Source organism: Bufo bufo, chromosome 2, assembly GCF_905171765.1.
Source record: "Bufo bufo chromosome 2, aBufBuf1.1, whole genome shotgun sequence".
Lineage (NCBI taxonomy): Eukaryota > Metazoa > Chordata > Amphibia > Anura > Bufonidae > Bufo > Bufo bufo.
Genome location: NC_053390.1, coordinates 783,635,912 through 783,652,897, shown reverse-complemented (window position 1 = coordinate 783,652,897; position 16,986 = coordinate 783,635,912). Strand labels below are relative to the sequence as shown.

The 16,986-nt window shown below is 42.7% G+C and overlaps 1 protein-coding gene across 1 annotated transcript; it reads left to right on the top strand.

The window, feature by feature from the left end:
* The first annotated feature begins 587 nt into the window (after positions 1–587).
* ADRA2C (adrenoceptor alpha 2C) lies at positions 588–2,459 on the top strand. The gene has a single exon (XM_040420582.1). It carries the CDS (start codon positions 743–745, stop codon positions 2,129–2,131), a length of 1,389 nt encoding a protein of 462 aa, XP_040276516.1. The 5' UTR covers positions 588–742; the 3' UTR covers positions 2,132–2,459.
* The last annotated feature ends 14,527 nt before the right edge of the window (positions 2,460–16,986 follow it).

Sequence of the window (16,986 nt, the reverse complement as noted above, 5' to 3'; positions counted from 1 at the left end):
TTAATATATAGACAGAACAGTTTCTACTTGAAATAGAAGAAGATAACCCCCTGGTAGCTGATATGGGCTTGGAAATGGAAGGGTATTACTCCTTGTAGGATACTGAGAATCATAGTCACCTTCATGATACAATAGCAGTGCTTGTAAGGGGCACAGCATGACAAAACACCAACTCCTTCTTGTCACTTTGCATTTGAACGGTGACATGTCGTGTGGAGGAAAGAAACAGACTTACCAGGAATTGAGTCAATGGTCCCAGTGCATTTAGCAGCAGCTAAGTACCTTGCATTAAGAGCTTTTAAATCCAAGCAAAAAAAAACACAAGAGGATACAGTATAGTAGGAGATCACAGGATTTTGCCTTCACACTGGGTAGGAACAGATTTGCATTTGGCAGAAATGCTGAGAGAACAAACAGCTCATTGCTGCTGATCTGGAGTCAAGCTTGATATAAGGGAGCAGATGCTTGGGATGCATTATAAATATTTCACTGAGCTGCTGCTTGCTACCAGTTCCACCTCCTTATAGAGGACTATGAACACTGCCCCTGCAGGATCACTGTGTCCAACATAAGACAGACGACCAGAATGAGAACATGAACTCTGCCAGCTTCATGCCTATGATTTCTGCAACATGGCATCACTTACAATAGCAGGATGCTGGTCACCTGGAGGAGAGGACAACTGCTCTACCAGATGAATGGGAGCCCCTTGGAACAAAGAAACCTGGGACAATGATCAGAGATGAGGGTTAAGGAGATATTAACTTGGCAAGGGGCCAACAACGGTGAGGAGATATGTGAATGCCATCTGAACACCAGTATGGATACTACTGACAACACCACTGAGGGCATTAACAGTACTTTCATGCCATCCACTGGACCTCACAATGAGGGGCAGTATTCTATGACTGCTATCTGGAGCTTGGTAGGAATTGTCGGGTTCCTCATTATCTTTACCATTGTTGGGAATGTCTTTGTGGTCATTGCTGTGTTGACTAGCAGGGCTCTTAAAGCTCCCCAAAATCTCTTCTTGGTGTCCTTAGCTGTGGCTGACATCCTGGTGGCTGCCCTGGTAATGCCATTCTCTTTGGCTAATGAACTGATGGGATACTGGTACTTTGGAAATGTATGGTGTGATATCTACCTAGCTTTAGATGTGCTCTTCTGTACCTCCTCTATAGTTCACCTATGTGCTATAAGCCTGGACAGGTACTGGTCTGTCACCCAGGCTGTTGAATACAACCTAAAAAGAACCCCCAGGAGGATTAAAGGTATCATCGTCACTGTGTGGTTGATATCTGCTGTCATCTCATTTCCACCTTTGATTTCAATGGATAGAGTTGGAGGGGAAGCTATGAGAAATTTAAATTCAACAGATAAGGCTGTGAAGTGTGAACTGAATGATGAGACTTGGTACATTCTCTCTTCGTCTATAGGATCTTTCTTTGCCCCCTGTGTGATAATGATCTTAGTTTACATTCGCATCTATCAGGTGGCCAAGCTGAGGACCAGGACTTTGTCAGAAAAGAAGCCAAACACCGACTGCTCCTCTCACACAGAGAATGGCTTTAGCAAGGGAACATCTGTGAAATTTCCTATAGAAAAGGAAAATGGACATTACCCTTCTAGACCCATGCCACCAAGACCTACAGATATAGATGAGCTGGATGTTGAGGAGAGCAGCCTGTCTGAGAGCAAGAGGAGAAAGAGCAGCAGTAAAGAGGACAACACTGACTCTGGTAAGGAGAAGAGAAGCTTCTCCAAGCAGTCCAGCCACCTGTCCAGGTCCAGCAACAAATCTATGGACATGTTCTCCTCAAGGAAAAAAAAGAGAAGCAGCATCTCCAGGAGAAAACTCACCCAAGCCAGAGAGAAAAGGTTCACCTTTGTCTTAGCTGTGGTCATGGGGGTCTTTGTTGTATGCTGGTTCCCTTTCTTCTTCAGCTATAGCCTCTATGGCATCTGCAGGGAAGCCTGTGCCATTCCAGAAACTTTATTTAAGTTTTTCTTTTGGATAGGTTACTGTAACAGTTCACTGAATCCTGTCATCTACACCATATTCAACCAGGATTTCAGACGTTCCTTTAAGAAAATTATCTGTCTGAGCAGGAGGAAGAAATTCAATCACTGAGATGGGAGCAGCACTGACATTGCAAATTGCCTTAGGGTGCTAAGAGCACACCATAGGGAAGGAGCCATTGGAGTAGACACTTCTGATTATCAAGGACCACAGTGATGTGACAATGTGAATGTACAGGCAGGAGGATATCATGGTCTTGTGACACCATGCTGCCACTGATGATGATGATAAATATATATGTATGTCTCATACTCCAACCTGAATATATTTTCTACCTTACAAACAAGGGCAGACAAGCAGACTCTTCTGTATCATAGGCTTTCCACCATTGTCCCTCTTTTCTTTTCTTTTTTAAAGACACCTTATATGCTACAGTCTATTTTACATTGGTTCGGAAGCAAACACAAATATGGTTCTTAAGAAAAGCGATGTTCTGATTTTATCAGCCAGTATAGGAGATAAGTGCTCAGGAAATTCAATGTACAGTATATTGGTTGTGTGTGATTGATTTAACCATGTCTTGCTGCTGGACTTCTAGTAAAACTTTATTTTGCATACCTGTTGGCTTCCTCTTTGGTAATTCAAAACTTAACAAGCTTATATCGCCCAAAAGAATTACACTTTCCCCTTTAAATGATGGTTGTGTATATAAATGAGGACAGACAGGTCTATAGGTTAGTCATCATTACTGTTAGATTGTTATGGACTATTGAGGCAGCTGTATTATACTAATGCTATAAGGGATGGGCTGTTTACCACTGGCTCACGCAGGGGTGCACCACTAATGAGGCCAGGTGAACCGATCGCCTCAGGCAGCACCAGGTAGGGGCAAGAGAGGGGCAGCGAAAGGGCCATGGGCTGAACGGAAGGAGTTAGGTTAAGAAATTTGCCGTTTCAGCAAGGTGCACCCCTTGGATCATGAGGGTGTAATTACCTTATATCCAAAGAAGCACATGCTAAGGGCATTGCAGTGTGGGGCACAGACAGGAACGCTACTAGCTTTTTTCTTGCCTTGGGCTCCCTCCTCAAATCTAATATAGGGAAGGTTCACAGATGGATTATATAGCTGCCATGATAATGTACCTTTAGCAATTAGAGTAATGGTGCTTCCTAAAGTTTCAGATGGTGCACCCCTGATGCATCCCAGAAAGATAACATGATCATTTATTGCAGGGTTTGTAGTTATCACAAAGGGTTAATTCCAAATCCACTGCTAGTCCCTCCCTATATAGGAATAGCTGACGATGCTCTAATGTACTTATTTTACTATATTAGTTTATTCTTGTGCTACTTGATATTGCAAACTACTTGAGCACTTTCCTCATTCATTTATAGATGTGTGTAGGGAGGGGGTTGTAGAGGGGCTCAACATCAATGGGGGCACAGATGCTAAGCCTTTTTGGTTCACGTATATATCTGTGATGGCTAACACCCGGCACTCCAGCTGTGGTAAAACTACAACTCCCAAGATGTACGCTTGCTTGGCTGTTCTCAGGACTCCATAGAAATGAATGAGGCATGCTGGGAGTTGTAGTTTCACCACAGCTGGAGTGGCGGAGGTTAGCCATCACTGCACCAGGGGCAATATCAAATTCAAGTCCAGTCGTTTTCTCTACTCAAATGTAGCAGGGCTGAGTTTATTTAGTAGAGAAAAAAATCTTAAAGTGGTATGTTCATCGTGAAAAGTGATTACTAGAATATACCACCCCTTTATGGAGGGTGGGGATCTGGTCTCTGGCAGCCTTGTTGATCCTGCGAATGAAGACTTAGAAGCCACACAGGCAGTTCTGCCTGATTTACCCCTGCAAGATGGTGTTCCTGTCCATCTGCTGTGCAGTTAACTTCTGCATGGGCAGGTGGGAACCTGCTGTTCAGGCAAAATCATAACTAACCCTTCCATTCTGAGGATTGGTGGGGCTCCCAGCAGTGCATATTCTAGGTAAAAACAGTGAAAAAACTTTTAAATCGGTGAGTTATTATCAGCTCTGCTGTATCGGTGTTATGGTCATGTAGCAGTATAGTCCCTAAGGGTATTGAATAGGAGTCAGTGTAGACAGAGAGATATACTGGTATACCGGCAGATTAAACATAAAAGTCCTTGTAAATTATGAGGGGTTGATATGCTTGACCCTAGCTGGTATTTAAAGTACAGTATGTACAGATTTTTGTGTCTTGCGTTGTGACAATGACGTGCAATGTGCTTATTTTGAGCTGTAAATCCAGAAATATGGTTTTATTCAGGGATTATTGGGTTATATTAAAGAACAACTGGTGAGTATTATCCAGCTTTACCAATAATTGCTTCATGTGTTTTCCATTGGAGTGACACACTGCCAGGGTCAAATATCAATTGTGTTGTTTGTACAGCACTTTATTCTTCATTCTGATGCAGCTGTTATCATTTTAGGAAATTTTAGAGATTTTGAAGTAGCGGAGAAGACTGTAAGGTGGAAGGTCCATGATGCTTTACATATAGGTAATTTGATGGGATGAGGCCCAGTTCACATCACTGATTTGTTTTCCATTCTTCTGATCCATCAGAAAAACAGATTTTTTTTTTTAATGATCCTTTATTTTGAATGATCATTGTGCTCATTTTGCATTTGTTTTTCTCAGTTCCATCAGAGATCCGTTATTCTAGACACGAGAAAATGTCCTGCATGATCTCTGACTGAACTGACAAAAACAGATGCAAAAGGATGCAAAATGAGCACAATGTATGCTCGAAATGTTACATTTTTTGAAAAAAATTCTGTTCTTCTGACGGATCAGTGGAACGGAAAACAAAGCAGTGATGTGAACCCGGCTTAATACATATTTTGAGACTTTCCTTCACAGTACTCCGCCTCCTTAACAGTGACCTCCACTGCACCCTGCCCCCTTAACAGTGACCTCCACAGTGCCCTTCCCCCTCAAAAGTGCCTTTCACACCACCTCACCCGTTAACAGTGACCTCCACAGTGCCCTGCCCCTTAACAGTGACTTCCACAGTACCCAACTGTCACGGATGTTCACGCGACAGGTGGCAGGAGATCGTGAAACTGGCAACATGTGGTTTTCCGTTAGGATCAAATGACGTCTGTGTCTTGTTTCTGGTGCTTGCACCCTTCTTTCCCTAGGTGTGGCTATTAGGGTCATTTAACCTTCTCTGTTTATAGTTGCTTCTCCCACAATGCTGTGAGGTTTATAGCTTCTGTTTGGACCTTTGGATAGATTGTGGTTGGATCTCAGCTGAGTTCCTGGTGCTTCCATTGCTCCTTTAAAGTTAAGTCTTTCCTTTCCCTTTTGTATTTTTTTTGGGTTGTGTGTGTTGCATTTCCCTATTGTTTGTATTAGGCCTCCTGTCCGTCCTTCCTTTTAGAGGAACAGGTAGTCTCGTCCCTGCCAGTAGTACCAGGGTTCTCAGGCCTGATTCCCTGTTCCTCCCTTCCCTTCTATGCTCGGTGTGGTGTTTCCCTCCCACACCGAAGTGTGACACCAACCCCCTTAACAGTGATCTCCACATTCCCTGCCCCCTTAGCAGTGACTTCCACAGCGCCCTGCCATCTTAACAGTGACCTCCACAGCAGCCTGTCCCGTTAACAGTGACCTATAACAGTGAAGAAAAATGGCTGAGTTGAAACCTGGTGTAAAATAGTGTTTAATTTTATGTCAAGACTGAAGGACCTGTACGCTTCTATTGGCTAATAAGGGTCATGTGACCATGTGTATGGCAGTTACGATATGAGCAGAGTGCCTGCGAGCTCCTATTGGCTAATACATTTTTTGGAAATACTTCAAGAACAGTGCGTACTACAGAACTCAGACCTTTACGAAAACCTTCCCAGACACTTAATATACTTACAGTATGTGCCAAATTTGGTGCATGGTTCAGGCATCAGGATGCCTATAGAGGACAGATGGACAGACAGACATTGATTTTTATAACAAAAATAGGAAGAAAATAAGCATTCATGATGACATACCACAAATAATTTGTAGAGATACCTTCCAGTTCTCATTCTTAATGTTTGTTCAAGAATATGTCCTTAGAGGCTCATTTTCCCTGGATACATTGCAGCAAACAGGGGCACCTTGGAGCAATTGTCATAGTTTCTTATGAAAGTGTTCAGAAAATGCAGATACAATTGAAAGGGCTAATTGCCAACGTCAGACCAAAAGGGATAAGTAACTTCTACACTTTGCCTTTGCATCACTTTTTAGATTTTTTTGAGTTGCTATATATATAGTAGTATATTTTATAACAAAATATATTCAAAATTGGCTAAAAAAGTTAGCTCACTTGTGCCACTAATCCACACCCTAGGTTCAACAGTTTTGGGAAACTTCCTCTTTTTATTGACAACAATTATAATCCCAACATTAAAAGCTAAAAATATACAAAAATCATACATACAATTAGAGATGAGCGAATCGAATCCCACGAAGTGGAATTTGATCCAAATTTCAGGATAAAATTGATTCGCCTAGAAGCCGAATTTCCTCATGCTTCGTGTCAGCGAATTAATTTACCTTAAATAGTATAAAAGCAAAAAAAATCCTGTGCGGCGCGAGATAAAATTTTCACGCCGGCCGGCGTGATGACGTAATCTCGTGCCGCACAGGATTTTGGCTGAGATCTTCAAGCAAGATGGTGGCGGCCGGCCTGTCGCGAGTAAATGGAGGTGGTAAGTTTGATGAATTTTTTTTTTAATCCTAATTTTACACTCAGATGCCGCAATCATGTATATGAACGTATGAACGCGGTATTTGAGGGGTACAATGACGGGGGAGGCGCTATGGCAGCTCCCTGTCATTGCACCCGCTACTTACAAAAAATGCACTTTGTGATGAAATAATTCGTCAGAAACCTAATTTTTTTGTGAAATTCGCTTATCTATACATACAATAAACTAAAAAAAAATTTATAAAATGTATGCCTTTATAAATGAAATGCCAGGAATATCTATACGAGAAATAACCACTGCACCCTTGCGGTTTTCCTCTGAAAATGGTGTTCTACCATAAACCAATCTCCTTCTCTTCTCCAACCACTTGAATACTGTATCACTGTATATTTGTATGACCTATAATGCTATTATTTGATGTCTGCAACTGGAACCACAGTATAATTTTAAGTTTACCTTAAGAATTGAACTTGAGAATTGAGAGTGTTTGGGATGTTATCAAGAGGCTGGATGTGATTCATTTTATACAACCGCCAATTATCAATTGGACACAAATTATTTATTGATTTTATTATATTTCTGTTTTGGGGGGGTTTAGTTTTTTTTTGGAGGTGTGGTCCTAAAATTTTGATCAGCTGAAAAACAGCCTGTTTCAGTTTAATCGTTATTTTCAATTAATTGAATGCTCAAAAAATGTTTTGTCTCACTCTCATTTCTTCTTGTTGCATGTTGAAGCTCCACTTGGTACCTTGTTAAGATCCAACAATGTAAAATATGATTTTTTGCCATTTTTCAAGTGGTCTTAAACTTTTGATCAGGACTGTGTATATATATATATATATATATATATATATATATATAATATTATATTATTGTATATAAACAGCATTCAAGTGGTTGGAGATAAGGAGATTGGTTTATGGTGGAAAATAATTTTTAAAGAAAAATCGGTAGGGCCCAGCATTTATCTCTTGTATAAACATTCCTGGCATTTAATTTATAATGTCATACATTTTATAAAATAGATTTTATTTTATTGTTTTACTATTACTGTTATTACTGTTTTACGCCATTGTGTTACATTTGGAATCTGGTTATAAAAGAGATGATGTTAAACCATCAAGTATGAATAACACATCATACTAATAACCTAGCTAATGCTACATTTATACATGCATGTGGATTTGACGCACATATACATGTGTAGATTACATGGAGATGTCTGGTCATTCAATTCAAGTTATACAGTCTGAGAGGATTTCCATATCCGCTATATAATTGCATTAGCTAAATCATCGGAGGCCAAATGCAAGATTGCAATCAACCTGCAGAGTTCACAAGTTGATCTTGATTTTATGCCATCATGTTGTTCTCTTCTTGCTTGTACAGCAGCAGGTAGGAGCTAGAGTTGTGGTGCAAGTGTAATACATAACACTATTTTTAGTATGGAGGTAATTGGGCATGCTCTATGTGCCACCTGCATACTTTGTGCCGCCCGTACCTGTTCCCGGTCTCCAAGTAGAATACCAAATAGTCTCTACAAAATGTAGATCCCATACTAAAGAATTTTTGGAGATCCTGATCTAAAACATCTGTGCTACCAGGCTCGGACTGGCCCACAGGGGTACAGGTGAATCTTCCGGTGGGCACCTGAGCAAGGTGGACCCCTAGTCTTCCACCCCCTGCACAAGTGGCACATAACACAGTAGACTTACTGCACTACATACATATATTTAATGTACATCACCTCAACCAGCCTATGTTCATATAAAAAACTTAATAGATTATTAAAAAACTCCCCAGTTTATTATTATAGACATGATCAGAGCTGAGATGACTTCTAGCTATAGAGGAAAGCTACCAGTGTCCTCTTCTCCCCAGGACCTACCTTCTCAAAGTTGCTACAGGGACCCCCTATTCAATGACCTGGTAGCCTCTTGCTGCTGTGTGAGCAAGTAATATTTGAATGCATCCGTACGGTAGGCCCCCAAAATAAATTTTACTGGTGGGCCCTAGGGACCCAAGTCCGACACTGTGTGCTACACTTCTTTGGCTACTGTCTTGTTATTTCCTTTTCACTTCTTCAGGTTGAAGGTCTTCATTACTCAGGAACTTACCAATCGTTGCTGCATCATTTGCACTCCCTGGGCGTCAGAACTAACAAGGGAACCCTCAATGTAGTATCCTCTGCCTGTTGATTATGGTGACCTACATATGGTAGGATGTCTTGCTCCCTTGTTTTACTACGCCTAATGGAATTTTTGGTATCTTTGTATATCTCTTGGCATCTGTTGCTTTTGGACCGTTTTTTACCCTTACATACCCCCTGATGAACCCATCTCAGGGGAAATGCATTGGGGTGAACCGTAATAGATTCCACCACGCAGGGTTTCTAAGGGAACATCAGGACAGGTACGAGGACGGGGAAACCCCACCATCAGGAGTTGTCCCCGGGCTGAGGGTAGACCAGGATTTTCTTTAGGGACAGTTTCCCCCTCCCTGGTTTACCGGTTACTCCCCCTATTTTGGACACTGTCCACATTCCCCAATTGTTCCCTGCGATAGGGGTTTTGTTTGTTTTTGATTCTTTTATCTTTATCTATCTGTATTTTGTGTTTACTGGAGTTAGCCTAACATTTAGGTTTGGGATACTCTTTTATCCAAATAGAAATAAAGTATTGTGTTTCAAGGGTCCTCACTTCTTTAGTATGTTATTTATATTCATATTGGGACACAACATTATTATTTTTTCTGTATCATTATATATTCCTTTTCTTGAACTTACCAGTAACCCTAGTTTCCTCAGTGTCATGTTTTTGGGAAATTGAGGCCAAATTCATTTTAATTTTGATGAGTTTGATTGAAGATGTTCTGTAATACTAAAAACTTCTTCCTTTCACTAGCTAGAAGAGATGATTAGATGGGCAATTATATTTCCTATTTAAAAGGGATTTCCAGGACCTAGATATTAATGACTTATTCTCAACATAGGTCTTCAATATCAGATTGGTGGGGGTCCCACACCTGGCACCCCCAATAAATCAGCTGGTTTGGGCAGCCACTGGCACCAAAAACTATACAGTGGACAGATCAGAAGAATAAGACTATGTCCACTCTGTAGTGGCCATGTTGGAGTACTGAGGCTCACCTCTTATTCAAGTGAGCTGAGTTCCAGTACTCTGACACCAGAAACTGCACAGTGGACAGAGCTTTACTTCCGCTGTATAATTTCTCCTGCAAGTGACTGAGCAAAAAGCTGACCAGACGTGATGCGGAGTGTTGGACCCCCACCAATCTGATATTGGTGACCTATCCTGCAGTATGTCCCCTTTATAAATTTAATTTAACCCCTTCACGACCAGCACTGTACATGTACGGCGCTGGTCGGTCTTTAAAGATGGTGCCTGTTCATGAGCACATCAGGCATCATAGCCTCTGAGTTTCTGCTGTTTTAAACAGCAGACACCCAGGGCTAATGTCTGTGATTGGTGATAAAGCCAATTGTAGACATTTAGCCCCTCAGATGCCATGGTTATTTGTGACGATGGCAGCCTAGGCATCTTTCCCAGAAAGCGCCTCACTACAGGGGCCTGAATGGTCTCCCCGCACTGAGATCGGGGAAGCCACTTATTGGTGGTATTGGCTTGTACTCTGCTGAAGGCTAAGCCTATCAGGCCTACCACAGGTAAGTTCTTATGGAGGTCTGCAGGTGACAGTGTTCCATAGGAATGCATTGAATCTCCTACAGACTGCATTCTTAGGGAGCCTGTCACATTGAACATGGTGTCTGAGCTTCAGAAATCATGTTATACAGTGGGATGCGAAAGTTTGGGCAACCTTGTTAATCCTCATGATTTTCCTGTATAAATCGTTGGTTGTTACGATAAAAAATGTCAGTTAAATATATCATATAGGAGACACACACAGTGATATTTGAGAAGTGAAATGAAGTTTATTGGATTTACAGAAAGTGTGCTATAATTGTTTAAACGAAATTAGGCAGGTGCATAAATTTGGTCACCACAAAAAAGAAATGAAATCAATATTTAGTAGATCCTCCTTTTGCAGAAATTACAGCCTCTAAACGCTTCCTGTAGGTTCCAATGAGAGTCTGGATTCTGGTTGAAGATATTTTGGACCATTCCTCTTTACAAAACATCTTTAGTTCATTCAGGTTTGATAGCTGTCCATGCTCGGAAGCCCTCTTTAAGTCACACCACAGATTTTCAATTATATTCAGGTCTGGGGACTGAGATGGCCATTCCAGAACGTTGTACTTGTTCCTCTGCATAAACGCCTTAGTGGATTTTGAGCGGTGTTTAGGGTCGTTGTCTTGTTGAAAGATCCAGCCCCGGCGCAGCTTCAGCTTTGTCACTGATTCCTGGACATTGGTCTCCAGAATCTGCTGATACTGAGTGGAATCCATGCGTCCCTCAACTTTGACAAGATTCCCAGTCCCTGCACTGGCCACACAGCCCCACAGCATGATGGAACCACCACCATATTTTACTGTAGGTAGCAGGTGTTTTTCTTGGAATGCTGTGTTCTTTTTCCTCCATGCATAACGCCCCTTGTTATGGCCAAATAACTCAATTTTAGTTTCATCAGTCCACAGCACCTTATTCCAAAATGAAGCTGGCTTGTCCAAATGTGCTTTAGCCCACCTCAAGCGGCACTTTTTGTGCTGTGGGCGGAGAAAAGGCTTCCTCTGCATCACTCTCGCATACAGCATCTCCTTGTGTAAAGTGCGCCGAATGGTTGAACGATGCACAGTGACTCCATCTGCAGCAAGATGATGTTGTAGGTCTTTGGTGCTGGTCTGTGGGTTGACTCTGACTCTATCTCTATCCGAGATTTTTCTTGGTCTGCCACTTCGAGCCTTAACTTGAACTGAGCCTGTGGTCTTCCATTTCCTCAATATGTTCCTAACTGTGGAAACAGACAGCTGAAATCTCTGAGACAGCTTTCTGTATCCTTCCCCTAAACCATGATGGTGAACAATCTTTGTCTTCAGGTCATTTGAGAGTTGTTTTGAGACCCCCATGTTGCTACTCTTCAGAGAAAATTAAAAGAGGAGGGAAACTTACAATTGACCCCCTTAAATACTCTTTCTCATAATTGGATTCACCTGTGTATGTAGGTCAGGGGTTACCGAGCTTACCAAGCCAATTTGAGTTCCAATAATTAGTTCTAAAGGTTTTGGAATCAATAAAATGACAACAGTGCCCAAATTTATGCACCTGCCTAATTTTGTTTAAACAATTATAGCACACTTTCTGTAAATCCAATAAACTTCATTTCACTTCTCAAATATCACTGTGTGTGTCTCCTATATGATATATTTAACTGACATTTTTTTATCGTAACAACCAACGATTTATACAGGAAAATCATGCCGATTAACAAGGTTGCCCAAACTTTCGCATCCCACTGTAGAGCAGGAGAAGCTGAGCAGATTGATAGATAGTTTTATGGGGAAAATATTCAGTAAAACTTGTATTTCATTTGTTTAAATTTCTGCTCCTTCTGGACCTTGAAGTCCAAGAGGCGGTCCTATCAGTGATTGACAGCCTTCCCTCTATGACTGTGTATGCAGATATAGCTGTCAATCACTGATAGGACCGCCTCCTGGACTTCAAAGCCTAGAATGAGCAGGAATATAAATAAATGAAATGTAAATTATACAAAATCTTTTCCCACAAAACTATATACAGGGTGGGCCATTTATATGGATACACCTTAATAAAATGGGAATGGTTGGTGATATTAACTTCCTGTTTGTGGCACATTAGTATATGTGAGGGGGGAAACTTTTCAAGATTGGTGGTGACCATGGCGGCCATTTTGAAGTCGGTCATTTTGAATCCAACTTTTGTTTTTTAAATAGGAAGAGGGTCATGTGACACATCAAACTTATTGGGAATTTCACAAGAAAAACAATGGTGTGCTTGGTTTTAACGTAACTTTATTTTTTCATGAGTTATTTACAAGTTTCTGACCACTTATAAAATGTGTTCAATGTGCTGCCCATTGTGTTGGATTGTCAATGCAACCCTCTTCTCCCACTCTTCACACACTGATAGCAACACCGCAGGAGAAATGCTAGCACAGGCTTCCAGTATCCATAGTTTCAGGTGCTGCACATCTTGTATCTTCACAGAATAGACAATTGCCTTCAGATGACCCCAAAGATAAAAGTCTAAGGGGGTCAGATCGGGAGACCTTGGGGGCCATTCAACTGGCCCACGATGACCAATCCACTTTCCAGGAAACTTTTCATCTAGGAATGCTTGGACCTGACACCCATAATGTGGTCGTGGGTGCACCATCTTGCTGGAAAAACTCAGGGAACGTGCCAGCTTTAGTGCATAAAGAGGGAAACACATCATCATGTAGCAATTTCGCATATCCAGTGGCCTTGAGATTTCCATTGATGAAGAATGGCCCCACTATCTTTGTACCCCATATACCACACCATACCATCAATTTTTTTGTTCCAACAGTCTTGGAGGGATCTATCTAATGTGGGTTAGTGTCAGACCAATAGCAGTGGTTTTGTTTGTTAACTTCACCATTCACATAAAAGTTTGCCTCATCACTGAACAAAATCTTCTGCGTAAACTGAGGGTCCGGTTCCAATTTTTGTTTTGCCCATTCTACAAATTCAGTGCGCCAATCTGGTTCATCCTCGTTGAGATGCTGCAGTAGCTGGAATTTGTAAGGGTGCCATTTGTGAGTAGCTAATATCCGCCGAAGGGATGTTCGACTAATGCCACTCTCCAGTGACATGCGGCGAGTGCTACTCTGTGGGCTTGTAACGGTCACGTCCACACACACACAGGGGGAAGGGTAGTGACCACTGCGCTCCACCCTCACCCCTGGCCCTGCCTACTTGCCTCACGAGTCCTGATGACAGGGGACAACTGGACGGCAGTCCATAACTTAGGATATGTGCAGGGAAGACAGACAAGACAAAATACGGAACATGAACGGACCGGGTCAGAACCAAGAGAGCTACGCAGTACAACGGATTAAGCAAAGAATGGCCAGGAGAAGCCGGGGTCAAATACCAGGAGAGTAGCGAAGTACAAGAGGAGTCCTAAGAGAGTAGTCAGGTGGGAGCCAAGGTCACAATACCAGGATGGATGAGCAGTACAGGAGGAGCAGGCAGAGGATCGTCAGGGAACAGGATCAGGTAAGTATTCAGTAGTCCAACAAATAGCCAGGAACCTAGAAATTAACAGGCAACCTGTGGCCAGCAGGCTGCCTGTATTTATAGTGGGGAGTGAGGGTCATGTGATATGGCCAGCATCACATGACCGACAGGCCAACCAGTCGAGCACCGAGTGATCAGCTCGGCGCTCAAGGCAGACTAGGAGCAGGGAGCCACCCAGCCAGCAAAGCCGCCCTGGGAATGAAGTCAAGCACAAATCCTCATTCCCAAAGCTAAGCAACAGGTCTGCGGGCAATGGGGGACCGAGTGCACCTTCTGAACCCCGTGACAGGGCTCTTGCTGAATGAAGCTAGGACAGCCACTGATGTTTCTTCATTACAGACAGATTTCATGCGTCCACATTTTGGCAAATCCAACACTGAACCAGTTTCACAAAACTTAGCAAGCAGTTTGCTAACTGTAGCATGGGAGATGGGTGGTCTCGTAGGGTTCTCATTGAAATCTGCTGCAATGACCCGGTTACTGCGTTCACCAGACATCAACACAATTTCTATCCGCTCCTCACGTGTTAACCTCGGCGACATGTCAATGGCTGTAAACAAAGAGAAACTTGTAAATAACTCATGAAAGAATAAAGTTACGTTAAAACCAAGCACACCATTGTTTTTCGTGTGAAATTCCCAATAAGTTTGATGTGTCACATGACCCTCTTCCTATTGAAAAAACAAAAGTTGGATTCAAAATGTTCGACTTCAAAATGGCCGCCATGGTCACCACAGATCTTGAAAAGTTTCCCCCCTCACATATACTAATGTGCCACAAACAGGAAGTTAATATCACCAACCATTCCCATTTTATTAAGGTGTATCCATATAAATGGCCCACCCTGTATATCAATCTGCTCAGCACCTCCATTTTTATCGCAACAGGTTCCCCTTAACATAGAAACATAGAAACATAGAATGTGTCGGCAGATAAGAACCATTTGGCCCATCTAGTCTGCCCAATATATCTGAATCCTATTAATAGTCCCTGGCCCTATCTTATATGAAGGATAGCCTTATGCCTATCCCTTGAATGCTTAAACTCCTTCACTGTATTTGCAGCTACCACTTCTGCAGGAAGGCTATTCCATGCATCCACTACTCTCTCAGTAAAGTAATACTTCCTTATATTACTTTTAAACCTATGCCCCTCTAATTTAAAACTGTGTCCTCTTGTGGTAGTTTTTCTTCTTTTAAATATGCTCTCCTCCTTTACCTTGTTGATTCCCTTTATGTATTTAAAAGTTTCTATCATATCCCCTCTGTCTCTTCTTTCTTCCAAGCTATACATATTAAGGTCCTTGTCACGGATGGTGTACAGGAAACAAGATGATACAAATAACATACGATGACTCACTGGATCCACAACTAAGGAACAAAAAGGGAGACCTGCCGCTCTCCCTTATTGCTCAGCCTATGCGACCACTCTAAAGGTGAATGGGTGCATATCCACGTACCTCGGCTATCTGAACCTGAAGGCCCTACAATAGTGAGGGGACACGACCACCGGCTCCCTACACAGACACGGAGGGAGTCAGGGTCACCTGGATCCAGACAACAGAAAATCATAAATACTAAAACAACACTTATCTGCAGACGAACTGAGAACTGGGAGCTGAAGACAGCATGCACACTCATTCCAGGAAGTTGTATCAGCCACACCCAACTACCTTATGGGGGAGAATATAAAGGGAGGTAATGAGTCTGACTGCATGACAGCTGAGATAGCCTAACAAGGTGAGAAACAGAAACCAAAACAAAGAAACTCAAGGGGGAGGATCTGAACGACTCCTGTCAGAGCTTCTCAGCTGTCTGGTTGTGACAGTACCCCTCCCTCTAGGAGTGGACTCCGGACACTCAGGGCCCACCTTCTCAGGATGGGACCTATGGAAAGCCCTGATGAGGCGAGAGGCCTTAATGTCCGTCACTGGGAGCCACATCCTCTCCTCAGGACCATAACCCTCCCAATGAACGAGGTACTGGAGGGAACCGCGGACAAGACGAGAATCCACAATCCTAGAGACCTGAAATTCAAGATTCCCATCAACCATAATCGGAGGAGGAGGCAAAGGTGAGGGTACAATAGGTTGAACATAAGGTTTCAATAAGGACTTATGGAAAACATTATGGATCTTCCAAGTCTGAGGAAGATCAAGACGGTAGGCAACAGGATTGATGACAGACAGGATCTTGTAAGGCCCAATAAACCTAGGACCCAACTTCCAGGAGGGAACCTTCAATTTGATATTCTTGGTAGACATCCACACCAAATCACCAACATTCAGGTCCGGACCAGGCATACGTCTCTTATCCGCCACACGCTTATATCTCTCACTCATATTCTTTAGATTATCCTGAATATTTTGCCAAATAGATGACAAAGACGAGGAGACTCTGTCCTCATCAGGCAAACCAGAAGAGCCCTCTCCAGAGAAAGTCCCAAACTGCGGATGAAACCCATATGCACCAAAAAATGGTGACTTATTAGAGGACTCCTGACGACGGTTATTTAAAGCAAACTCAGCAAGGGACAAAAAAGAACACCAATCCTCCTGATTCTCCGCCACAAAACAGCGCAGATATGTCTCCAGATTCTGATTGACACGCTCTGTCTGGCCATTCGACTGCGGATGGAAAGCAGAAGAGAATGACAAGCGAACCCCCAAGCGAGAACAGAAAGCCTTCCAGAATCTGGAAACAAACTGCGTGCCCCTATCAGAGACTATGTCAGAAGGAATCCCATGCAATTTGACAATGTGGTCAACAAATGCCTGCGCCAGCGTCTTAGCATTGGGCAAACCGGGAAAAGGGATAAAGTGCACCATTTTGCTAAAACGGTCCACCACCACCAGAATCACAGACTTCCCCGAGGAACGAGGCAAGTCCGTTATGAAGTCCATGGACAGATGTGTCCAAGGACAGGAAGGAATGGGCAAAGGAAGGAGAGGACCTGATGGCCGTGAGTGAGGGACCTTGGCACGAGCGCAAGTCTCGCAAGCTGCCACAAAACCCTCAACCGAC

Bases quoted from the DNA above. Each gene is read 5' to 3' on its own strand.
- ADRA2C (XM_040420582.1), top strand. From the start codon at position 743: ATGAGGGTTAAGGAGATATTAACTTGGCAAGGGGCCAACAACGGTGAG.